Source organism: Protopterus annectens, chromosome 7.part0, assembly GCF_019279795.1.
Source record: "Protopterus annectens isolate FY-2018-M chromosome 7.part0, PAN1.0, whole genome shotgun sequence".
NCBI lineage: Eukaryota > Metazoa > Chordata > Ceratodontiformes > Protopteridae > Protopterus > Protopterus annectens.
Window position 1 is genome coordinate 375798369 of NC_056739.1, and position 27223 is coordinate 375825591.

General features: G+C 44.5%; 1 protein-coding gene across 1 annotated transcript in view; it reads right to left on the reverse strand.

The window, feature by feature from the left end:
* Window positions 1–27223, reverse strand: part of CAPZA1 (capping actin protein of muscle Z-line subunit alpha 1) — a gene marked incomplete at its 5' end in the record, with an annotated part of 284137 nt that overhangs the window by 138405 nt on the left and 118509 nt on the right. Inside the window, 1 exon segment of the mRNA XM_044076941.1 lies at window positions 13664–13742. Coding sequence (XP_043932876.1) covers window positions 13664–13742 — 79 coding nt within the window.

A 27223-nucleotide genomic window follows, 5' to 3' on the forward strand; every position in this document is an offset into this window, starting at 1 on the left:
ACCACACTGCAAAGTATGCTTTCCCACTTGTTCAGCTGCATGCAATAAATCCTGCAATTCCTTGTTCACTGAACATTCAGTATTTGTCAACAATTTCTGTTTAAGCAGTGACATTAAATATTGCTGATATTTAAGCATATGAAACTGCCAATTTAAAGCCCTTACAGCCAGGGTAGCAGAAGTGTAGACTTTTTTCCCCCATCTGTCTTATAGCCCTAGAATCCCTATCAGAGGGGACAGGGTTTTTTGCAGTGGAAGCTTTAACCCCTTTGGGACCTTGAGATATAGCTTCTAGGTCAGCGGTGGGGTTTTTGTATAGGAATTTATGAGAATCTGGGACCCTGTAGTATCTGTCTGGCTTAGCATGTGCAGGGGGTAGAGAGTCAGGGGACAGGCCGGACTCTGAAAATACATCATCTACAATGTCTAGAACACGTGGAATAGCAAGGGGTCTGTGCTGAGGAAGTAGCAGAAAGTCTCTGAGCCTTTTCTTAGATTCAGAATAATCTTGGCTCTCCCAGTGGAAATGCTCCCTCATGGTATGCAGGGTTTCCCCAAAAGAATAATCCTCAGGAGGAGAGGCTGAAGGAATGGATTCTTCAGCATCAGAATACTCATAGGGAAGCATGGAGAAATCCTGTTCAGAAGAGGAATCAGAGGAAATAGAAACCTGATCAGAAGAATGATACTATGTCTCTTGCCTAGGCCTCTTATCAGGAGGGGGATGGGAGCCCCTGATCAATGTAATTAGATCTTCGGCCATTTTGAGCATCTGTTTTTTAGGCATGGAAGTCTGAGTAGGAGAATGCTGTACTTGTTTCTTTGTCTTTAGAGCTGCTTTAGTCTTTGAAGCTGAAAATGGCTTAATATATAGTTGTGTAGGTCTGAAGACACCCTCAGAAGCCGATGCCTGCTCAGCGGCTCCGGATCCATCTGAGGGAATGATTTCCGAGTGTCCAATACCTTGAGTACCCAGAGGCCCAGTTGGCTCCACGTGGGAGTCGGAAGCGGCCTGTGGCTCTGAGGTAGCGGGCGCCAGGGGTTGCGAAAGCGCCTCACTGAGAACCGGCGACTGGCCTAGCAGAGGCCTCGTCGTCGGTTTTGGACCTCGGATGCCTATCCTTTTCCTTGTCCTTGCGTTGTTTGTAAACTCCGGTTGTCGGCTGGTCTGACAGCATTATAAAATTAAATCTTCGGCCAAAATAATGAAATGCAAAATCGAACAGACGCTTGACAGTGTGTTGGTTAAATCTAGCACAAAACAGACAGCTAGCAACATTGTGATCAAGGCCTAGCCAAGGAATACAGTAAGAATGAAAATCCTTATGAGGTATTTGCTTCCCACAAGAAATGCAATTATTAACTTTTTCGGACATCGGACTGGAGCAAGAAAAAGGTTTCCCCAATGGGGTACTTAGCTTTAATGAAGACTTTGGTTCTGAAATTCGGATTCGAAAATCTCAGGAGTCGGCCGACCGGCACTTGCGAACTGCTTTTGCTTCGGGCACTGCGCGGCAAGAAAGACTGAAGAAAATGGCGTCGGCTGCATCTTTTATACCCCTGGTGCACTGACGTCAGGGAAGAGGCGACAGCAACCGACGCCGGACCTAGACTTTGGAATTCTGGCCGACTGCGGGTAGCCTGCCAGCAGGATAACCCAAGAGTAATGACAGCAACAGTGAAACACGATGAACATCTGTGTGATACCTTAAACATCTTGCATCAGAGGCTTCATGGAATATATGCAAATCACCCCTTAAGGATATCAGGTGTTTCAGCTAAATGTCATACCCAGCTGATATCCATAAACATTATGGTGTCTACAAAATATCCCAACTAACAAGCTAAAACAAAGACTAAAGGTCATACAGATAACCAACTGGTTAAAAAACACAAAGAAAAATCTAGCAAAGCTAGACTTCTAAGTATGTAATTGCCATTTGGCTGAAACACCTGATATCATTAAGGGCGATTTGCATATATCCCATGAAGCCTCTGAAGCAAGAGGTTTAAGGTATTATTGGTTCAAAGGTAGGTACTAGGCTATCGGCCCAAGGGCCTACGTAAGCCTAGCCAATAAGGTTTCCCTGGCTTACGCCACCCAAGAAAGTTATTTTCCTGTGCCACTGTCGAGCAGACACAGAAGTCATCTCCAGGATGTATTTCCTATTTCCCACCCACTCAAGATTTTTCTTGAAGAGTGCTAATGAAGAACTTTGCTTGACATAGATGGGTAGCCTGTTCCAGAGTATGGGAAGTCTCTGGGACAGGAATCTATCCCTCCAGCATGTCCTGTTTATTGTGGTGACAAGGTTTACATGCCTAGAGCGTGTAGCTCAGAGGGATTGGGATTTCTTTAGGTGTAGCACATCCAACAGCTCTGGGTTTGACATAGCTTTATATGTTAGGCAGAGATCACCTCAGAGTAGGCGATATGCTACGGAATAAAGCTGGAGTTTTTCGAGGCGGTCAGTGTAGGGCATTTGTTTGAGGCCAGTAATCCTCTGTGAGGTACTTCTGTGGCCTTTCCAGCTGCTGCAGATGTCTTGTGAGGTACATTCCAAAAAGGGCATTGTACTCTATAATGTGCCTAATGAGTGTCGAGTAGAGGGGAACAATGACCTATTTTTTCCTGGATGAGAACCCTTTTATGATGAGGTGTGCCACGTAGAAGGACTTCCTGACTACTGTGGCAATGTGGCTATCAAAGGAGAGACTACTGTCCACTTGTGTCCCAAGGTCTCATCACACATTCGGTGTTAAGTAGATTGCTACCTATGTAGTAGTTCATGGGTACAGAGTTTTTACCAAAGGGGATGACACTGCACTTTTTGGCATTGAGCTTGAGGCCATGGCTTTGACACCAGGCATCTGTCGCAGAGAGGCCCTTCTGTAGGATGTCCACATCATTTGGAGACTTGACTATGGCTCTTAGTTTGCAGTCATCTGCGAACTTCGTTAGCCAGAGGCCTTCTGTGTTAGCCTGTACTTCAGAGAAGTAGATACCAAACAGGAGAGGTCCCGGGACTGAACCCTGTGATACTCCACTTGTCACTGGTTTGAGGTCAGATTTGGAGTCTGCAACTTTTACAGTGTGGGTTCTGTCAGTGAGCCAGTTGGCAACCCATCTTGTGACATAGGGATTTATATCTAGTTTAGTGAGTTTAGCTATAGGAAAATGGCTTACATGAATATCAATAAGAGTTTTTTTAAACAGACTAAGATGACACAAAGCCCACCTCCTTGTCACTGCAAAGGAATTGAGAAAAGGTTAAAAATACTAAAGATACATGTACACTGAAACAAGGTAAGCATCTAAACAGTAACACAATTAGGATTTTACAGTAAAGGTTAACTGCAGCACAGAACTCAGAGATGAGGTTAATTATGGCACAAGGAGATGACAGAAAATAATTTTGAAGTATGAGGCTAAGGGTACTAGTAAAAGGCCAGAATAGACCCAGCAAGCTGTTCAGCACCCAACATTTGGCTTGGACAGATGAAAGAAATAAGAGAAAACACCTTCTAACTTCTTCCCTTTGGAGAAATAAAAGGGAAAAATAAACAAGGCCTTCTATTTTTTTTCTATCTGTAAAGAAATCTTAATTGTTTGTGAACATCCAGGGAATGCAAGGGGGGGGGGGGGACAGCACCCGGGCAGTGCAAGGTTGCAAGGGCTAAACTTGGAACTGTCTCAATATACATCAATAATAAGCATACCTCTCTGGTAGTCAAACAGGATGATGTTTTGAAGTTTCTCTATGTGCAGATCACCATAGACAAACTCCCATACCATTTCCTAGTCAGGTACAGGTCACCCTCCATGTCCCAAGAAGCTCACAATGGATACTTGGACCTACTACAGACACATGACGTCCAGCCTAATATACCCTACTCACAGCATACTAACTTGCTCCTCTACAGACTGGGAACCCTACACGGTCTCACATAGTACAGTTTTGTACCTACCATAAATGTAGATGTCCGAACTGGATAGCATCTGCAGTCATAACAAGTGGGTTGTCCTGTCGTCAGGCAGCCCTGCAGTCGGCCGGATTCCAAAGTCCGGGTCCGGCTTCGGCTGATGTCGCACTCCACCCGACGTCATCTCTGTTGGTCTTCGGGTATAAAAGCATCAGCCCACGCCATTTTCCTCAGTGTTTCTTGCCCCAGATGCCAGTAGCCCTCTTGCAGGCTAAAATTTGGATAGATGCCAATGTTTCCAAATAGATAGAGGTAAACACAACAATAAGCATATATGTACATATATACAAACAAATACACCATAAAAGACTCCCCCCCAACAGCTAGCTATTAGGAGGGTAAACACCTTGGAGTACCACAGAGGGGAAGGAGGGAGGGTAATCCTGACTGCAGATGCTATCCAGTTCGGACATCTACATTTATGGTAGGTACAAAACTGTACTATGTCCTTCATGGATGCATCTGCAGTCATAACAAGTGGGTAGAATACCATAGCCAACTAGGGAGGAGGATAAAAGTAGATTATGGTGTGTTTAGGATCCCTTGCAGTACAGCAGTGGCAAACCCTGCTCGGGATCTGGAATATAGAGGCAAATTATAATGCTTGGCAAATGTATGCACGGAGGTCCAAGTAGCCGCCTCAATAATGTCTTTGGTTGCCACTCCTCGTAAGAAGGCTGTGGTAGTGGCTGTTGCTCTTGTAGAATGAGGTCTTATGTTCTGTGGAATTGGTTTTCCATGGAAGGAGTAACAGTATCATTATGCAATTTCCTATCCATTTGGAGATTGTCTGTTTGGAAATAGCTTTTCCTTCCCTTCCTGTTGCATAGGCTACAAAAAGTTGGTCAGTCTTTCTGCTATTTTTTGTTCTGTCCAAGTAGTAGCGTAGCTGTCTATGTACATCCAAGGTATGCAGTATTCTTTCCCTCTGTTTTGTGGGTTGGGAAAGAAGGTAGGTAGGTGGATTGCCTGGTTCAAAGATACTCTGGATACCACCTTGGGCATAAATGTAGGATTAGTCCTCATGGACACTATCTTGGTGGAAGATTAGGAAGGGTTGCGCTGCCATTAAGGCCTGTAGTTCTGAAACCCTCCTTGCTGAAGTAATTGCCAGTAGGAAAGCAGTTTTCCATGACAGGTGTTGTAGGTCTGCTGTTGCTGCTGGTTCAAAGGGTGATAGTGTCAACTTTTCTAGCACAAAGTTTAAATCCCAAGCTGGTAATGGTGGTTTCCTTGGAGGTTTTACATTCTTGATTCCTCTGAGGAACTGCCTGAGCAAAGGGTGCGAAAAACAGGTGGATCAAAGCTGTATTCTGCTGAAATAGCTGATGCATGTATCTTGATGGAGGAGTAGGACAGGCCTGAATGAAGAAGTTCGCCAGATACTCCAGAATGTTAGAGCATATCTATGTTTGACACATCTTTTCCTCTTCGGTACTCCAAATGACAAACCTTTTCCATTTTCCAGCATAGTTCCTTCTTGTTGAAGGTCTCGTGCTTCAAGAATAATGTCTTTAACTCTTTGAGAAAGTTCTGGATTAGCTGCTGCTATGTGATGTTCCATGCAGTCAGTTGTAGCGTTTTAGGTTTGGATGTATGATGCTGTAGTTGTTCTGAGTTAACATCAAAGGCATCAGGGTATTGGCCACATATTGTTCGAGACATGCTCTTCAGTAGTGGGTACCAGTGTTGTCTTGGCCAGTTTGGGGCTATCAGGATTATCCTTGGACGTTCTTCCTTGATTTTTAGTAGTACCTTGTGTATCAAAGGAAGAGGTGGGAATGCATATGCTGTTAGGCCTTTCCAGTTGAAGGAGAGTGAGTCCACTTTCCATGCTAGTGGATGGAATGTCCTTGTGCAGAATTTTTGAGCTGGTGATTGAGAGGTGATGCGAATAGGTCTATCTGTGGCATTCCCCATTTCTTTGAGATGGTCTTGAAGATGTCCGGGTGCAGTTTCCATTCGTGGGCATCCAGTGGTTCTGCTTAATATGTCTGCTAGAGTATTGTCTTTCCCGGTACAAATATTGCCTGTAACTGAATGTTGTAGCTGAGTGCCAGGGTCCACAGCTCCAAGGTCATTCTGCATAGGGGTATGAATGAGTGCCTCCCTGTTTGTTGATGTACCACATGACTGTGGTGTTGTCTGTCCTTATCATCAACTGGCCCTCTTTGAGGAATGGTTTGAACTTTTGGATTGCCAGTTTACTGCCAGCATTTCTTTTAGATTGATGTGCAGGTGAAGTTGATCCTGTGTCCACAATCCTTGCACGCATTTGTCCAGCATGTGGGCCCCATCCTAGGTCTGAAGCGTCTGTTGTGATGGTCTGGCTTGGTTGACATCTGCGAAAGGGTAGGCCTGGGTTTGACTGGCATGCCTGCAGCCACCATAGGAACTCCTGTTTTAAGCATGGAATTAGTGGGATTTCTGTTTCTAGACTGTGTCTGTGTTGGGACCATAAATTCTTTAGGTACCACTGTAGTTTCCTCATATGTAGTCTGGCAAATGGGACCAAGATTATGCATGATGCCATGAAGCCCAAGGCCTGCAGAAATTTTCTTGCTGTTAACTTGTTCAGTTTTGTTAGTGCCAAGAAGTAAAGTGGAAGTTCTTTTGTTTTTCTGTAGTCAGGAATGCCATTTGTTGTACTGTGTCCAATTCAGCCCAAGAATGTCCTTGTTTGGGATGGTATCAGCCTTGACTTTTGTAAATTGACTGTGTATCCCAGTCCTTGTAGCAAGTAAATGACCCTTTGTAAATCTGTTGTCAGCTTGCTTTTGTTGTCCCTTGTAGCAGGCAGTCATCCAGGTATGGGTAAATTTGAATTCCCTGTAGTCTGCAATGGCGATTACTGATGCCAGGCATTTTGTGAATACTCTGGGCAGTAGATAAGCCAAAGGGCAATGCTGAGAATTGATAGTGCTCTGATCCTGCAAGAAATCTGAGGTATCTTCTGCAGATTGGTCGAATGGGGCGTGCAGGTATGCCTCCTTGAGATCTAGAGTTACCAGCCAAGACTCCTTGCCCAGCATGGGAAGAAGTTGCTGTAGGGTCAGCATTTGAATTTTGGGACAATGATGTATGTATTTAAGGTGGGCAGATCGAGAATTGGTCTCCAACTTTTTCCTTTCTTGGAACTAGGAATAGTCTGGAATAGAACCCTTTCCTTGTTCTGCTGTTGGCACTCTTTCCACAGCTCTCATGTTGGCTAACTCCATTATCTGGTAGAGCCTCTGTTTTTGATTTGGAGGTAGATTTGGCATTCCTCTTTTGACTGGTAAAGTGTGGAAGTGAAACCGGTAACCTTGATCTATGGTTTGTAAAATCCACTTGTCTTTTGTTATGTAGTGCCAGTTCTTTGAAAATAAGGTTAACTTTCCGCCTAGAGGAGCTGCTATTTGTTCCCTGGTAGGCGGAGTTAGGATTAAGTCACTGTGGTTGTGCTGATGTAGTGGCAGTGGCTGTGTCTGTGCCTCTGTTGTTACCTTGCCACTGTCATCCTCTGTAGGCACCTCCTCTGGGTTGGTTTCTGCCTCTGGAACGTCTATTCCTGCCCCTTTGAAATTTTGTGGAGTCAGGAAAGGACCAATTTTTGGCAGGCCAGTTCCTGCTAAACCTTCGGGGTTGAACCTGCAAGAAATCTTTAACAGTTTGAACAGATTTTGCCTTTTCTTCCATTTTCTTCATAACCTGCTGGGCAGGTGTACCAAACAAACTTGTCTTGTCCATAGGAGCATCTAGCAACTTGGCTTTAACATGATCCGGTAAAGCTTGTTCCTTTAGCCATGCATGCCTTCTTATCACTGTGCCTGTCATGGCTGATCTAAATGAAGCCTCCAGTGCATCATAGCCACATTTTAAGGAATGGTTGCTAACCTGTTGTATGTTATTTACCATCTGTAATACATATTTCTTATCAAGAGATTCATCAGTGGTTAGTTTTTTAGTTAACTGATCAAGCATAAACTCTTGGCATTGTATCATGTGAAACTGACAGTTTAAAGCTCTAGCTGAGAGAGTAGCTGAAGTGTAGACCTTTTACCCCATCTGTCTAATGACCTTGCTTCCCTTTCAGAAGGAATAGGGTTTTAGCTGTGGTCGCTACTGCCTTGGGACCCTGGGATATAGTTTCTGGGTCTGCAAGTGGGGCCTTGTAAAGGTGGTGATGAGTATCTGGCACCCTGTAAAATCTGTCTGGTTTGGCAGGGCTGGGGTAAAGAATCTGGAGGAGCAAACATCATTAAAAGCATCATCCACCACAGATAGAACAGGAGGTATAGCTAAGGGCCTGTGCTGTGGGAGGTGCAGAAAGGTTCTAAGTCTTTTCTGGAGTCTGAAAAATCCTGTTGCTGCCATTGGAACTGTTCTCGCATGGCATGCAAGGTTTCCAAAGGAGAATTCTTCTGGTGGGGAAGCAGCAGGAATGGATTCTTCAGCATCAGAATCTTCAAAATTGGAGAAGGAGCCTCTGGCTGGTCAGTTATGTCTGATTCATCAGCAGAATCATCAGAAGACACTGGCTCAGGGGCTCTGGCCTAGGTCTCTTCTCTGGGGCTGAGAGGCCCTGTCTGGGTGAGATTGAGATCCTCTAATTAAAGAAATTAAATCTTCTGCCAAAGAAAGCATTTGAGAACTAGAAGAGGGCCTGGATGTGGGGGTTTAACAGGCACTGATTTAGTAGTCTTGGCTGCTTTAGCCCTGGCGAAGGCCTTAATGGACATGGCTGCTGGAGGCCTAGCAGCACCACGTGCTGGGGTAGAGACATCCAAGGGATGGTGTCTGATAAGTCAACCACCGTAGTGGGTAAAAATTCTGAGGTCGATTCAAGAGTTGTAGCAGGGGCCTCAGTAGTAAGAATAGGTTCAGCTGTGCTTAGATCAGTTTTCTCGGTTTCCGGCGAAACCCAGACACTCGTTTGCTTTACCGTGGTTTCGGCGAAACCGCGGACCGCGAGTGTCGGTCTTTATCTTTGCGTTTTGGAAGACTGGGTAGTCGGAGGATCCGACGGCATAATGTACGCAAAATCAGTACCGAAAAACTGTTCTGCAAACTCCGACCGGCGCCTAAGCGCGTCGGTTGAAAGAGCACAGGCCGAACAGGCTGCTACGTCGTGGGCTGGGCCTAAACAAGGCAGACAGTAAGAGTGGAAATCTTTATGAGGTATTTGTTTCCCACAGGTTAAACAATTGTTAACTTTTCTGACATCGGCTGAGGCAAGAAAGAGTCCCCAACGGGTACTTAGCTTTAGAAGTCTTGAGTAGTATTCGGTAGAAGTAATCTCTGGATCCGACCGACAGGCACTTGCGAACAGCTTCTGCTTGGCCACGCGGCAAGAAAGACTGAGGAAAATGGCGTCGGCTGATGCTTTTATACCCGAAGACCAACAGAGATGACGTCGGGTGGAGTGCGACATCAGCCGAAGCCGGACCCGGACTTTGGAATCCGGCCGACTGCAGGGCTGCCTGACGACAGGACAACCCACTTGTTATGACTGCAGATGCATCCATGAAGGACATCTACAAGCACAGAGATCCCTGGACTTCGTAAATACAAACACTCTTGAACAAACAGTGAATACTCCCCAATATACTGGACCTCGTGCTCAGAAATAGGGGATACTGCATCCCCCAATCTATTGTCCTCCATGGCAAGGTCCACTCATAAAGCGGTCTCCTTCAAAATCAACTTCATAATCCCATTAAAACCAGTGACAGGAACTATTCCAAGGCAAAATTACTTTTAGTAAGTGATGGTTTGTCAAAATTCAATGCTGCTCCAAACCAAGAGGACACAACATCATATGCTGAAATGCCCTCAGGAGATCTGTACAACCAAGTCAATGGCTGCATTGAGGCTGCTCTACCTACCAGAAGCAAGCTCAATATTAGCCCCAGAAATAAACTACCCTGGAGGCATTCTAAATTAAACAGGATATACAACAAAAGGAAAAAAAAATTATGGCAAACATCAGGAAGGATAATTCCTATAGAGATAAAAACTCTCTCAGACTAAAAAGGCAACTAAGAGGGTTAATTATGTCAAGCGTCGCCAGCTCTAAGGTTAAGATAGCTTTCTTAAACTGTGTCTGATAACTCAAAGGCAGCACACAGCAATGTGCTGAACTGATGGTTAATGGTGCCACGTTCAGAGCCTGGTGATACAGCAAACCTGTTAATGGACAAATTTGCTTCCAGCTTTACCCTCTCTCACCCCCCAAGCATCCCCCAAGAAACACCCCCAAACTTAACCCCTCCATAACTCCTATAACTGAGGAGAAAGTACTGGCTTCAAGAACATGGCCTCATTGGGCCCTACTAACATTCCAGGATACCTCCTAAACATGACTTATCAGGACCCTTGGATTCATTTAACTATAGCCTTAATCCAGGCTTTACGTCATGTGAAGAATGAAGGACTGTGACAGTCATCCCCCCTTCATAAGCGAGGGCTTTCAATAGAGCCTGTAAAATACAAAAATATTAGTGTGACTAGTCTTATTTGCAAAGCTATGGAAAGAATTATCATGGAAATTATCAAGGACATAGGAGGCCTCCAGACGCTGGATCCATCTCAGGATCCAGAAGATTAGGATCAGTGAGGCCACCTCCACAAAGAGGCTGGTTGCTAGTGAAGTTTCCCAGAGATCTGTGCTATCCAGCATGTTACAGAGGGGTCCTTTGTGCTAGGCCCACTCCTCTTAGGCATCTACGTCTCTGATGTCAAAGTCAAAAGCCTCTGGCTAACCAAGTTTGCATATGATTGCAAACTGGGAGCAGTCACCGAATCCCCCCTCCCCACCCCCCAAGATGAGAACATCCTTCAGGAAGGTATAACAAACAAGCTCTTGGTGCCAAAGCCATGGCTTAAGACTCAATATCAAAAAATACATTACAGTACTTTTTGGGAAGTCTGCCATCCTTGTGCAACTACATCAATAAAACACCCCTAAAAGTTGTTTCATCTGGGAACTCATGTAAACAGTAAACTAGTCTTCAACCAATATATGTCCAAGATAGTAAGAAAATCCTTCTATGTTGCTCAACTTGTATGCAAGTGCATGGCATATAAGTCCTCACCAGTCATCATACCACTGTACTCAGTCCTTTTCAGACGCATCATAGAGTAGAATGCCCCCTTCAATATGCACCGGACTAGACACATGCAGCAGCTGGAATGTCCATGAAGGTTACTTGTAAGAATACAGGCAGTAATAACAATGTCCAATGGCAATTACCTCAAAGTCCCGTCTCTACATGGTATCACAGAGACTTCTGAGAGGTGATCTTTGTCTGGCATACAGAACATCCCTGAGCCCTGTTTATATGAACCTTTTGCACAAAACAAACAGCATCAGAACCACTAGATTACAAGACCTAAATTCTGCTTGCAACAAACTAGGAAATGTGGAGAGACAGATATGGTCCCAGAAAGAGCCCCCGCAAAAATAAAGTCTACCAAATAAAAACAGTAGGCTTTTGAACAGGAATGGAAAAAAGGCTTATACCTCACTCAAACTGTCTTTTACAGCCCACAACAGACAGACCTGTATCCAGACATTTCACGACCAGATCTTTCAACAAATGAAGCTTAACCTGCTTAAACAGCACTCTAAAGCTTCTAACTCTCCTTATCCAGATAGCCATTCAGTTAGGCAGACATAGCATGAAGTGTGCCTATGATGCTGCGGAGATGGAGCTTCCAGAGCTGCTGCCACTGGCATTATGTTAAGAAAGCATGCTTGGCTTCGTATACATCCCTTAGCTGAATAAAATTCCCAGACTTCTCAATGCACCCCCAGACTACGATTTGCCAAACAGCCCTCAAGCGTACAAGGTGCTCAAGAACCAAGAAAAGGGAAAGGTGATGGACACAGTCCATCACATTTCACTCTCCCCTCTCTAAGTACAACAGGAATTTCTCTACTATGTAGGGACCTTTTTACAGAAACCATGGAAACATATCCTAAATGAATCCCTCAAAGCAGACAAAAGGAATGCACTTTCAACAGCAAGTTCTGATAAGCTGGCACCCAAATCACTAACTTCATTTATATCCCTCCTTGAACCCATAAGCAGATTGGGTATGTGGAAGCTGCCCTAAAGCTTTGAAATACTGGCCAGCTGTCAAATCCTTGGCAGGATATAAATCACACAGGGTAGGCTATTACCACAGTGATCTAATGATGAACATGTACTAAACTCTCCTGTATGCAAGTCCAACACTTCTGGAAAGTATTAATGTGGAAATACTTAGAACTACAGAAAAATAAAAGGATTTAACATGTCAGTAGTCCACATTCCACAATCAATGAAACATGCAATCAGCACACAGGATTACCTGATGAGCCACACATTACAGGTTCAGTTGAAGAAGGCAGGCATGCAACCAGTAGAATCTCTGACAATGCTGGAAAGCATGTGGACAGAAATGCAGTTTGGACCCGAAATGAAAATCAAGAGAATCACCCGACAGCTTCTGCTTAAGTTCTGGGATCATTGAGATGTTAAGTCATAGCAGACTTTGTATATGCTTGCTTATGGGATTTTAGGCAATTATGCAAAAAAGTTTATATCAGATACATTACAAACAGTGACTGGACCCACCATGTCTACCTACTCACTGCAACACCTGCAGTTAGTGCTGCAAGGCAAATTCTTCCTGGAAAAGGTGCACCCACCTGGGCAATGGGTCAGTAACCAAAGAATGGACAGCAAGAAAAAAACACCAGTGTGAGACACATTATTGGAAGACTGGAAAAAAACTATTAGCTAAAAGAAATTAAACTTAGTACCCCGAAAACCCAACACAGAACAAAATGTTTTTAAGCACTGGTTTGACACCCTATTTTGTTCAAAAAGTATATAATTCTGTACTAAACATTAAAGATGAGAAAATACAAATCTCTCTGCCATAAAATCAGTTATAGACCAGTCCACAGAAACATTATGAGGTAATAAATTCCATTTCTGCAGCTAATATCAAGTAGGAAGCTGGCCTGTCATTACTGTTCCCACTGCTTCACTAACTTCAATGCTCTTGGGGGGGGCTCTAACAATGTCAAATGTAATTCTGAATTAAGAAGGCAGCTGTTGATGTTAATCACATTTAGTCAAGCTCTTGAACATTCTTTTAAACAGTCTCACCTAAATGTCTGTACACCTGCAGCATCAGGAAAGCTTTGAATGTCTGCTTTACTTAAAAGATAAAAAATTGTTACCATTAATGCACCCAAGCTTTCTTCCACCCTCCTCAGTAACATCAGCACAGCCGTGTACTCTGATGATTCATTTAAAAAACTAACATTCTACTCCTGCTGCTAATCCAAACTACTACTCAGAGAATCTTGCTCTATATGGACAGCAGCATATGCATGCACACACAGTCACATACTTTTTTTAAATGGTATCACAAGTTGAACAGAGCATTTACACACACATACACCCCCATAAGTTTACAAACCTATACACCTGCCACAGCCCTAGCTAATCTTCCTGTGATTCATCTGAAGAAAATAACATCTTCAGCAAGCCTAAGTTAACCCATTTTAATAAACAGACAGGTAAACGTGTAGATTTGGAGACTGAATATCTAAAGGATTACAAGCATGATTCACAAAAATGCTGTCTAAATCTTACCAAGCAACTTTGAATGATTAGATGCAGAAAGGAACAATACAAACCTGAATCTTGAGGACACCAACCACCTGAGCTGTAGGGGGTGTCACAGTAAACTTCCACTCAGATCTCCAACGGCCATTCCTTAAAAAAATTTAAAAAAAAATAATGTAGCTTCTTACTTTTTGTGAAAAGTATACATGCAAAAAAACTTACAGAAATACCAACTATGCATTAGAGTCAACTCATGTACTACTATCCTGAAGTGACACTACACAAAGCCAAGGCAAGGCATAGGAGTGACCTACCAGCATGATGACCCAGAAACTATAATCACATTAAGAATGAGAGATGCTGGGACTCAGCAGATGATGCCATGCTATCATAAGAGTCATGCACTTCATTAACAACTTTTGCTTCTGTACAAAGCCCATAGGCACTGAGGTAAACCTTGAAAAGAATCTGAGGAAGCCCCTATAATCTTTGCAAATAGGGATGTGGAGACAGACATCCTTTCGGTCCAAGGTTACAAAGTACATCCGTGGGTGCAAAAGGGATAAAATGTTTGGGAATGCTACTATTTTGAATTTGAGTACCTTCAGAAAGATGAGCATCAACAGGTATAAAACTGACCTCCATATTCCTCCCTCCCTCTTGGGACAAATATCTAGAGAAGAAACTTTTCCCTGTTGAGACATGAGAACTTACTAGACCACTTCCTGTAGAAGAATGGTTTGTGATGATAGGCAGCATCAGTTCCTCCTTTTCTTTGGGGTCCTGAGGAATGCCTGAATGATTTGATAGATTGTCCCACTGCAGTCTATGCCAATCTCTGTTGGTTTTCAGGATCCACGTGCCTGAAATGATGTTTTCCCATAAGTAAATGCATAGGGACAGCCTCCTTGCAAACTGTGTTGAGAAGTAGGCTGGGATTTGTGAAGGGAGGGGAATGGGATGCCATATACATAACAGAAGGAAATTCTGGTCATGCCTGAGTGTGGAAGGGTGACAGAAAGTACAGTTTTGTACCTACCATAAATGTAGATGTCCGATAGATATGCAACTGCAGTCATAACATATGGGTTGTCCTGCCTCAGGCAGCCCTCGGTCGGCCGGATTCCAAAGTCTGGGTCCGACGTCGGCTGATGTCGCATTTCTCTCCGACGTCAGAGTGGCTGGAGTACATAAGCATCAGCCGACGCCATCTTCTTCAGTGTTTCTTGCCCCAGATGCCAGGTGCCCTCCAAGGAAGGCTGTAATCAAATTGGAAGACAATAATAGGTTTCCATACAAATAAGCAATAAACAGATACACCATAACAGATATCCCCAGCTAAGGATAACAGGGATAATAGTGGACCCAAGGCATAGAGGGGAAAGAGGGAGGGAAAATCCGACTGCAGTTGCATATCTATCGGACATCTACATTTATGGTAGGTACAAAACTGTACTATGTCCTTCAAGAATGCAACTGCAGTCATAACATATGGGTTGAATACTATAGCTTAGCTGGGGGAGGTGGTATGCTCTAAGAAAGGGATGGTGTAGCTATCAATCCCTGCAGGACTGCCGAAGCAAAGCCTGCTCTGGATCTGGAATATAAAGGGAGATTGTAGTGTTTGGAAAATGTATGCATGGACCTCCATGTGGCAGCTTCTAGAATGTCTTTTGTAGGCACCCCTCTTAAGAATGCTGTAGAGGTGGCTGTAGCTCTGGTGGAGTGTGGTCTGACATTGGCTGGCACACACTTTCCATGAAAGGAATAGCAGAATTTAATGCAATGTCCAATCCATTTTGAAAAAATCTGTTTGGAAATTGCTTTTCCTTGTATTCCAGGGGCGTAAGTTACAAAAAGCTGATCAGACTTCCTACTGGTTTTGGTTCTGTCTAGGTAGTGGCGAAGTTGCCTGTGTATGTCCAAGGTATGTAACAGTCGTTCCACTTTGTTCTCAGGATTGGGAAAGAAAGTAGGCAGGTGAATTGCTTGATTTAAAGAAACCCTAGACACCACTGTTGGTAGAAAAGTAGGGTTGGTTCGTAAGGAGACCCTGTCTCTGTGAAAAGTTATGAACGGTGGTATTGCCATTAGGGCCTGTAATTCCGAAACCCTTCTTGCTGAGGTAATGGCCAGCAGGAAAGCTGTCTTCCAGGAAAGAAATTGTAAATCCACAGAAGCTGCTGGCTCGAATGGAGGTAGAGTCAATTTTTCTAGGACAAAATTGAGATCCCAAGCTGGTACTGGTGCCTTTCTTGGGGGCTTTATATTCTTTATTCCTCTAAGAAATTGCCTTAACAAAGGATGTGAAAATACAGGTGGATCAGTGTTGTACCTAGCTGAAATAGCTGAAGCATGTATTTTTATGGAAGAGTATGAAAGTCCGTTATGTAGCATATCTGCCAAGTATTCCAGAATGAGTGGAATGCTCAAAAGTGATGCATCATGACCCTTGTTGGTATTCCAAATGCTGAATCTCTTCCATTTGGCTGAGTAAGCCTTTCTGGTGGATGGTCTGGCTTCTGTTAGTATCCGCTGGACTTCCTTGGAGAGAGGTAAATTGAGGTTATTTATGGGATCTCCCAAGCTGTTAGCTGTAGCGTCTGGATGTTGGGATGAACTGTCCTAAAGTTGTGTTGAGTCAAAAGTTGGGGCCATTGAGGAAGGGCCCACGTTTTGTTGTGACATATGCTCCGTAGTAGTGGGTACCAGTGTTGTCTTGGCCAGTCTGGAGCTATTAGGATCCTCTTCGGCTGCTCTGCTTTGATCTTTAGTAACACTGTGGTCATCAGTGGCAGAGGTGGAAATGCATAGATTGTTAGGGAGCTCCAGTTGAATGAGAGAGCATCTATTTTCCATGCTTGTGGATGATATGTCCTTGAGCAGAACTTTTGTAGCTGATGATTGAGGTGGGAGGCAAATAAGTCTACGTCCGGCCTGCCCCATGTCGAGGTGAGTCGTATGAAAATGTCTGGATGTAACCTCCATTCATGGGGGTCTAGGAAATTCCTGCTTAGACTGTCCGCCAGAACATTGTCTTTGCCTGGAACAAACTGGGATTGAAGCTGTATGTTTAAACTCCGTGATTTTTCCCAAAGATTCAATGTCAGCCTGCAAAGGGGGTAAGAATGAGTGCCCCCCTGCTTGTTTATGTACTACATCACAGTGGTGTTGTCTGTCCGTATTAGTAGGTGGCCTTGTTGAAGTTGTTGTCCGAAGACCTCGATGGCATGCATTACTGCCAGCATTTCTTTTTGGTTGATATGCAGATGTGTTTCCTTTGGAGACCATTGTCCTTGAATACATCTGCCCTCCATGTGCGCCCCCCATCCAAGGTCTGAGGCGTCTCTGGTCATGGTCTGTGTTATCTGAGGTTTTTTGAATGACATACCTGTGTTTGAATGGCTTACTGTGGCCCACCATAGAAATTCCGTTTGAAGACATGGAATGAGCGGTAAAGTTGCTTCTAGGTTGTTGCTGTGTTGGGACCATAAGCTTTCTAGGTACCATTAAAGCTTTCTCATGTGTAGTCTTGCTAGTGGAACCAGGAGAATGCAGGATGCCATGTAACCCAGGGCCTGTAGGAATCTCCTTGCAGTCATCTGGGTGAGTTTTGCTAGACTTTTGAAGTAATGAGTTAACTTCTTTTGCTTGTCTTCTGTCAGGTAAGCCATTTGAGAGGCTGTGTCTAGTTTGGCTCCTAAGAAGGTTATTTGCTGGGATGGCTGAAGTCTTGACTTTTGAAGGTTGACTGTGTATCCCAGAGCCTGTAGCAAGTGTATGACATAATTCAAGTTTTTTGCCAAAGTTAGTTTGTTGTCCGCTTGAATGAGGCAATTGTCCAGGTACGGGTAGATTTGAATCCCTGCAATGAGCAATTACTGATGCCAGGCATTTCGTAAATACTCTGGGCGCAGTAGATAAGCCAAATGGCAATGCTGAGAATTGATAATGCTCTGGCCCTGCAAGAAATCTGAGGTATCTTCTGCAACTGTGTCTGATAGGGACATGCAGGTATGCCTCCTTGAGGTCCAGAGTAATCAGCCAAGACCCCTTGCCCAGCATGGGAAGGAGTTGCTGTAGAGTCAGCATTTTGAACTTTGGTACTATGAGAAAAGTGTTTAACGCTGACAAATCCAGTATTGGTTCATAGGTTCATAGGTTCATACTAGGCTATCTGCCCGAGGGCATTTACAAGCCTAGCCCATAGTTTTGTGGCTTTTGCCACCCCTTTAGTATGGGGAACTATACCCATTATTTTGCTGTGCCTCTGTTGAGCAGTGACACTGAGGTAATCCCTGGGGTATATCTGCGATCTCCCATCCATTGGTCAAGATTTCTCTTGAACAAGGCCAGCGAGGTGCTCTGCCTCACATATACCGGGATTTTATTCCACAGCATAGGGAGTCTTTGGGTGATGAACCTATCCCTCCAGCACGTCCTATTAATAGCCGTGTCGAGGTTTAAGTCTCCGCCCTTGTGGCTCTGACGGATCTAGATTTTTGAGGTGAAGCATATTCATCAAATCTGGGTTTGACATGGCCTTGTATGTTAGGCAAAGGTCACCTCTGAGCAAGCGGTGGCGACTGAATAGAGCTGGAGTTCTTTCAGTCGGGCAGCATAGGACAGATGTTTGAGACCCTTTATCCTTTTGGTGAGGAACTTTTGTGGCCTCTCCAGCTGCTGCAAGTGTCGGGTCAGATACATTCGAATGGGGCATTGTACTCAATCATTGGTCTGATGAGTGATGAGTATAGGAGACTATGACCTCCCTTGATCTAGATGAGAATCCCTTCATGATAAGGTGGGCAATGTAGAAGGTCTTCCTAACTACTTTAGCTACATGGGTGTCGAATGACAGACTACTATCAACCTGGGTCCCCAGGTCCCTGATAACTTCTTCTGTACTCAGTGGATTGCCACCTATTTTGTAGCTAGGGGTTACCTTGTTTTTCGAAGGGTATGACTATGCATTTTTGGCATTTAACTTTAGGCCATGGCTCTGGCACCAGTTATCCGTTTCTGTGAGACCCTTCTGAAGGATATCTGTGTCAGATGTGTTTTCTACTATGGCCCAGTTTGCAGTCATCTGCAAACTTTGTCAGCCATAACCCTCCTGTGTTTGCTTGTACTTGGAAAAGTAGATGCCAAACAAGAGTGGGCCCAGGACTGAGCCCTGTGGTACACCACTTGTGACAGGCTTTGAGTCTGACATGGCGCCAGCAACTCTGACCCTGTGGGTTCTGTCACTCAGCCAGTTTGCAACCCATCTTGTGATGTATGGGTTAACATTTAAGCTGATGAGTTTTCAATGATACCAGTGGGGTATTGTATCAAAGGCCTTCGCCAGATCGAGGTAGGCTGTATGGACTGCCTTTCCCTCATCAATGGCTTTGGTGACTGTTTGAAAAAGTCAACCAAGTTTAGAAGGCATGATCTGCCTTTGACAAAGCCAAACTGGGATGGATCCAAAGTCTGCAAATTCCTATGTCTTTATTTATGAGGTCCATTATGATCCTCTCCATGGCTTTGCAGATAAGGCTTGTCAAGCTAATGGGCGGTAATTTCCAGGGTCGGTGGAGGCACCGCCTTTGTGAAGTGGGACCACAGTTGCAGTGCGCCACTCCTGGAGTGCGTATCCAGAGGTAAGACTATGATTAAACAGCTGTCCTAGCTGTGGGTTTAATTCTCGTTGAGTTCGTGGAGCACACAGCCGGGGACACCATCAGGTCCCATGGATGCTGTGTTTTTGCTTTGGAGAGCAGTTCTCACTTGGGCGTTGGAGATGTTTGGGGGCTGCAATCGCTTGGTATAGATATCTCTCCTTTTGGGGAGGGGAGAAGTTTGCACTGAACCTGTCAGCCAGTATGTTGGCAATGTCTGTAGGATCAGTAATCTTCACATCATTTGAACTAGTTCTGAGCATATCTGGGAGTTTCCTCCCAGGTTTCTAATATAGCTAAAGAAGGCCTTATGATTGTCTTTTGAGACTTTAGCTATTTTTCTCTCAAAATTTGCTTTGGATGATTTTATGAGAGCTCTTAGTTTTTACTTATAGTGATCAAGGGTGTCTTACCTTTTAAGGATTTTGCTCTATCTTGTAGTAGCTTCCTCCTTTTGTTGTAGAGTTTGTTTATGGCTGGGGTCCACCAGAGTGGACGCTTGCCTTTGGTACAGAGTCTTTGTTTTGCTTGGGATTGCCTTATCCATGCAGTCCTGCAGGTGCTGGTAGAAGGCATTTGTAAGTGATTCAGCGGCTTGAGTACTGTTTTCCGTCGGCTCGGGGCCTTAAAGGAGACCACACTAGTCTTTAGAAGTGTGAAGTCGGCTTTCGAGAAGTTCTTTACTGTGGTCTTTTTTATTTCAGGTGGGGGTGGGATGAGGACCTCCAGCGAGATTAGTTTGTGATCTGATCTCACCAGTGAGGGGTATACTTCGGTGTTGAACATTGTGCTCCCATGTTCGTGATGATGAGATCAAGTATGTTTTCTCCTCTTGTGGGGATGGTGACTAGTTGTTCCATGGCATTTGAGTTTATGAATTCCAGGAACTTTTGGACTAGGGTGTTTGGGCTTGAGTAGTGTTCCCAGTCTATATTAGGGTAATTGAAGTCACCTAGTATGATGGTGTTTGGTGATACATTTATCTAATCTAGTGTTTTCAGGAAGGCCATGTGAGGTTCCTGAGTTTGTGAGGGTGGCCTGTAACATGCTACAATTTGCAGAGCAGTCTTGCCTATGGTTAATTGCACCTGGATGGTCTCCGATGCATCGTGCGTTGCCACCAGTCTTGAGGTGTGGGTGTCTTTGATGAATATGGATACCCCCCTCCTTTCTTGGTATTGTCCGGATTTTGGGGCCGGAATGCATGATAAGAGGTAAAACCTGATAGTGCTGGGGTGCTCTCAGGAGCCTTGAACCAGGTTTCTGTCACTGCACAGACATGATGTTCTCCATACTGAGAAGGGCCTCGAGTGCATGCATTTTGAGATTTAGACTTCTGGCATTGAGCAGCATTACCCTTAGTTTTTTTTCCTTTTTTGTGTTCTAGGGTGGTAGGTTTAGAATTTGAGCCTTGCCTAAAAAGGCACTATGGGGTGGCAAGAGGCGTTTGCCAATATCCGAATCCCAGGGTGACAGGTGCAAGCCGTCCCTTATGAAGCAGCGTGGCTTGTCCAGCATGTCATCCCAGGCAGACAGACATTGGATCCCCTTTGAATGACACCAGAGTTTAAGCCAATTGTTAAAGCTGATCATCTTATCTCTGTATTGTGGCATCATTCTTGGTGAAGGTAGGATACTGCTCAAGGTCAGGGTCATACCTGCCTGGGCTACATAATCAGAGAGCTCCTCAATGTCTCTTTTCATGTAGTCCAAGGAGTGCGTCTCAGGTCGTTTACACCAGCGTGGACAATGACTGAGTCATATTTGTACCTGCTGTTGAGAGACCTGAGTGCTTGCGTTATGTGGCGGATTCTGGCGACAGGCAGCTTACTGTGACCTTCTCCTTACTCAGTCTGGTGGCGGACGTCAGTGTGTCTGACTATGGAGTCACCAATGACTAGTGTGTCTGGCATTGTGTTTGGCCTTAAGGGCTGTGACTGTTTGACACTCTGACTGTGAGGTCTATGTGTTGCAGGTGTTGTGTTCTGAGGTGGTGGTTGTTTGGGTGTCTGCTTTGGTGGCCTCTGCTGTTTTGGTAGATTTTTGATCAGAGCCGAGTATGTCTTTGTGTGTTTATGTGTATGATTTGAGGTTGTGATGGTACTATGTGAGACTGGGTCTATAGTGTGTGTGGTAACCTTCTCCTCCTGACTGGTCTTGCCAGTCCTATGTTGAGAGCTCAGCCTCCAGTTTGGCCGTATAGTTGCATCTCGCATGCATTTGTGTTTTGTGGGAGGAGGAGAGGGTTGTCTGTGTACATGAGGCAATTGTAACATTGCCTCAATATTCCCAGGTTCACCAGCTGAGCACGAGAGGACACTACCAACTGATCCTCGACATGCTAGAAGGACTAGACAAAAAACTTTAAAAGAGATTCGGGGACGTGAGTGACCGAGAAATGGGGTTTGCCTTTTGGGGTGCTATCTATAAGAGTGCGTATCAAGGTAATAAGTACTGTAGGAGCAAGTGCTAGGTTTAACAGATAGAGAAAAGTCTACTTGGAGTCAAGTAGAGATGATCTTTTTAGGTATTAGAGAAAGTGCTAGTAACAGGGATGCTTAAGATTGAAAAGAATGCACTCTGCAGTGTGCACTAGAGAAGTTAGATATGAAAGTAGGTAACTTGAGTTTTACCTGTTTAAAAGTTAAGGTTTAGTGGAGAGTTACTATTTTTAAAACAGCAAGATAGACTGAAAGGGGTGGTTACTTTTGTATTTTGGTACTATGAAATACTGTAGGATGGCCAATAAATTTAAATAATTGAACGGGTGGGATTTCAAAAGTGATGGTTTCGTGATTACTCACATAAGCCAGTGAAAGTAGAGAGAAATGAGATATATGGTCAGATTAACATAAGAGGCGGGCAACTAGAAAGACAGTGGTATTTAACAAGACAACTTAAATGGGTGGGAGGGAGGGAGGGGAAAAATTCTGCCTGACTCAGAACAGAGAGAGCTGTGGTCTCTTTTGAAGTTTTAATATGCTGTTAAACAGAATGCAAGCAAAACACAAGGTAAAGAAAACAAACTACAGTATTCAAAATATAGAAAGGCAATACAGAAATACAAAAAATAACAGCAAACTAACCTTTCCTTCACAGCAAAGTGTAGCAGAGTCTGGATGAGCCTTTCTGGTAAAGCTTGATCTCCTTGAGTTTCTTTTCTTGGAACAAGGAACAGTCTTGAATAAAATCCCTGACCTTGTTCTTGTAGTGGAACTTTTTCTATTGCTTTGATCTGAGCAAGCAGAGAAATTTGCTTGATAGCCTCTGTCCTCTGATTTTGTGGAAGGTTTGGCATGCCCTGTTTTCTTGGCAAGGTATGAAAATGGAACCTGTAACCGTGGTCTATAATGTCCAAAATCCATTTGTCTTTTGTCAGTTTGTGCCAATTGTTTGAAAACAAAGATAATTTTCCGCCCAAGGGAGCTTCTGTTTGCTCCTTGGTAAGCTAGAGGAAAGTCATTGAGATTGTCCCTGCGGAGCAGGAGAAACCCCTGTGTCACCTCTTTGGTTTGCTGGTTGCCATTGTCGTCCCCTGTAGGATTCCTCTGTATTGCCCTCTTCCTCGGGCACGCCTGTTTTTGCCCCTTTGAAATCTTTCAGGATTAGGAAAGGACCAATTTTTAGAAGGCCAGTTCCTGCTGAATCAGGGAAGCTGAACCTGGAGGAAATCTTTGACTGTCTGAACTGACTTGGCTTTTTCCTCAATGGATTTTAACACATCTTTAGCATTAGCACCAAAGAGCTTGTTCTTTTCCAAGGGTGCATCAAGAAGTTTTGCCTTAACATGATCTGGTAAAGGTTGTTCTTTTAACCATGCATGTCTACGAATGACCGCCCCTGTCATAGCTGCCCTACATGAAGCTTCCAATGCATCATATCCACACTGTAGAGAGTGATTGCTAACCTGCTGAGAATTATGAACAGCCTCTTGCAAAGACTTCCTATCTAAAGGTTCAGGAGAGCCAATTTTTCTGTAAATCATCTAACAGGAAATCCTGATATTGAAACATGTGAAAGAGACAATTGAGAGCTCTCATAGATAAAGTAGTGGAGGTGTAAACTTTCTTCCCCCATCTCTCTAAGGACCTTGCTTCCCTGTCCGAAGGCAAATGATTTTTGGAGGTGGTAGCTGAAACCCCTTTAGGCCCCTGGGAAATAGTTTCTAAATCAACAGCATGGGCCCTAAAGAAATGAGAATGTGTTTCTGGGACCCTATAGTATCTGTCAGGCTTGACAGGAGCAGGAGGAAGAGTATCAGGGGTAACACTGGAGTCACAGTATAGATCATCCAAAACATCAAGCACAGGAGGTATAGCTAAGGGCCTTGCCACTGAAAATGCTCCCTCATGGAATGCAGAACTTCCCCAAAAGAAATATCCTCAGGAGGAGAGGCCGAGGGAATGGAGTCCTCTGCATCTGAATCCTCATAGGTCTGGAAGGGCTCTTCCTGGCTTTCGGAGTGAACAGAGTCCTCACAATCTTCATCTGAAGGAAGAGGGTCAGAGGGTTCAACCCTGGGCCTCTGGGAGGAGGCTGGGATCCTCTCTCAGGATGGGCCTGGGAACCTCTGATCAGGGAAATTAAATCTGCAGCCAAAGACATGATTTGAGTGTCAGGAGTGGGCTGAGGTAAGGTTTTAGCAGTAAGATGCTTGGTCTTGCTGGCTGTCTTAGCCCGTGTGTAGGCCTTGATAGACATGGGAGGCCTAGCCGCTCCACGTGCAAGAGTGACCTTATCAACAGCAATGGTCTCGGGCATCTCCTCGGTTTCAGTATCCGGAGGAAAATCAATAACTGGCGTCGGAGTGGCCTCCGGTATCGGAGGTATCGGTAATGCGGTGTCTTTGGTTCGAAGCGGTGGAATAACCGCCTCAGAAGGAACCGGGGCACTCGTGGTAAGTTTTGGCATGGTGTCGGTGGAAGACGCGGGCCGAGGATGTCGGTCCCGGTCTTTTCGTTTCTTAGGAGTATGCATTGTCGGTTGCTCCGATGGCATTGTGTAATCAAATTTTTCGCCGAAAAATTCTTCAGCGAACTCCGCCCGGCGCCTGAGAGTGCGCTTGTTGAAGCGAGCACAGGCGGCAAAGGCCGAGACGTCGAGGTCTGGGCCAAGGCAAGGGAGGCAGTAAGAATGGAAATCCTTATGAGGTATTTGTTTACCACAAGACAAACAATTATTTACTTTTTCAGTAATTTCTGACATCGGCTGAGGCAAGAAAAGGTCCCCAACGGGTGCTTAGCTTTTGATGACGGTTTGAAGAATACAGGAGCTGACCGACCGGCACTTGCAAACTGCTTCTGCTTCGGCAGCGGCAAGAAAGACTGAAGAAGATGGCGTCGGCTGATGCTTATGTACTCCAGCCGCTCTGACGTCGGAGAGAAATGCGACATCAGCCGATGTCGGACCCAGACTTTGGAATCCGGCCGACCGAGGGCTGCCTGAGGCAGGACAACCCATATGTTATGACTGCAGTTGCATTCTTGAAGGACATCTACTTGACATCACGCATGATCCAATTCCTATTCTCTTGAAAACTTCTGACACAGGGGTGCCAAGTCCCTGCAGAATGGTCATTTATGAGCTGTGCCTAGACATCCTCCGGCAGGGACTGTAACCTCAGTCTGGTAAGTCTCTTGATAATAGAACCTATGGCATCAGCTCTAGACTCTGAGGATACCAGTTTACTGGTGAAAGCGCTAAGTCTGTATCTTGTGGCAATAAAGGATTCCTTTTCGTATTTGCTGCAACTGTTTTTTCTTCCATTGCTGTGGTGGATAACTGTGTTTTTGTCTTATCGTTGTGGATCCTGGTATTGGAATCCTGTTTCGTCTTTTACAACTCTTGATAATAGAACCTATGGCATCAGCTCTAGATGTTGCATCCATTGCAACATCTACACACATAATTAAGGACTTGACCACATGGCTGTTTGGGCAATTTTGTCCTCGGATCTGCTTTAGACACAACAAATCTACTGCCTTAAGCGGTCTAGGAGAGCTAACAAAAACAGTCATTTGTCATACAGTTAATGGTCCTAGAGGCCAGGGTGGCAGATTCATACATTTTCTTTCCAAACCTGTCCATAGCTCTATCCTTGTCACTAGGCAGGGATCTGGGCACAGACATATGATCTGACCCTTTCTCACAGACCACAGATGCCACTGCAGGATATGCTTTGTGTCTTTTACAGGTACTAGTAGGTGCCCTGCACACTCTAATATCTGTATTTTTGTGGGGTTTGCAACAGGTTGGGAGTCAGGTGCTTGAAAAACAGCAATAAAAGCATTTTTTTGCGCTCCCCAGGACACAGCCACAGGCTTAGCAAGCTTCCAGTTCAAAATATATGAGCTGAGCATCTGAAGCTTCTCTGCCCTCTCATTTGAAATAGTTTTTCATTCTGGTGAGGGTTTCACTAAAACAGACCTTCTTTAAGGGAAGATCACAGGAAACTGTCCTCAGCATCTGAGTCAAACCCCAGGGTAGAGACAATCTGGAAGGAACAGTGCAGTCTTATTGTTCACTATCTTGCGATTCTTCCACCACATCAGAATACTACTTCCTCTATCATCTGCAGAGAACAGAAGCAGATGCAGCTGGTTCTAGCTGTAGGGCTTTAAGCAATTCTTGAATCAGTCTGAAGTCATCTTACTGTGCAACCTTGGAAGTGTAGGGGGGCAGGGCCCATCTGGAGCCTGTATGTTAAAAAACTGACATAGGACTGAATAAGGGAAATGTGCTTTTTCCCCAGTTTTACTGACAGGGACAACGGATTAGAGCTCAACACCAAAGCCCTCAACCTCTACTCTAAAAAACATCATACAAATCCCATCTTCTTACAAGATCATACATATGGCTTTTCTTTCCCTGCCATAAACAAGGCTTCTGGAGATGAAAAATATGCATGTGATCAGTGTGTATGGATGGGCCAGGATCTAAACTATAATAGTTTACAAATGAGTAAGTAATGACAGAAGGTTGCAGAGAAGACAACCAGCTGGGGACTGCAAACATATCTTATAGGAATCAGTCACCTTAAACCAATCATGGACACTGTATGACTGATCCTCACACCTTTACCATCCCTGCTTGCCTTCTCCAAATGCTTTTTCTTCAGTGAACTGTTGGAAGAGGACAGTCATGGCAGAGGACAGTCATGGCAGAATGAGCTAAGGGACCCCAGTACTTGGGATCGAGTTACTGACTGGGGGAGGGAGGTGCAGCCTATTCTTAATAGGTTTATAGATAGTACTAAACTAACTGCTCTTGTGGGCCGTTTTTAAGCCTAGCCAATTACCTCATGTTAGAATCAAACCCTGCATCTGGTGTCTGTAAGATAAACACCTTAACATTATGCCAACCTCCTGCTATGTTTTGGGAGTGAAATCCTGGCACACATTGCAACCATCAATGTACTGTATTCCTAAACAAAAAACACAAATGTGGCAGTCTCCTGTAGGGAATCTGCCTACCACAACTAACCTTGTCCATTTTCTTGCTACGTACAATAAAAACCAAAACCCAGTGCAACAGCAGAAGTACAAAAAATGAAGATTCCCCATTAGAGTATCAATCTAAATAAGCTCCAAAGCTGGAATATCCAACAGATGTCAAAGAAATTACAGTTGTGTACACTTACCATAAATGCAGATGTTAAGAGTGTTATTCACTGTTGCAGTCATCACACTTGGGTTTATCTGCCTTGCAGGTAGCCCTCAGCTGGCCCGAATACCAGAGACTTAGTATTTCTGCGTCGGATGCTGTCGCGCCTGGACTGACGTCAGGTCATCAGGAGTATAAAAACAGGCAGGCAACACCATTACATCAGTTTTTCTTGCCCCAAATGTCAGGAGCCACCAAATGGGGAGCTAGGTTATGGTGGGGAAAAGTACAGTTTTGTACCTACCATAAATGTAGATGTCCGAACAGGATAGCATCTGTAGTCATAACAAATGGAGCTAGTCTGGG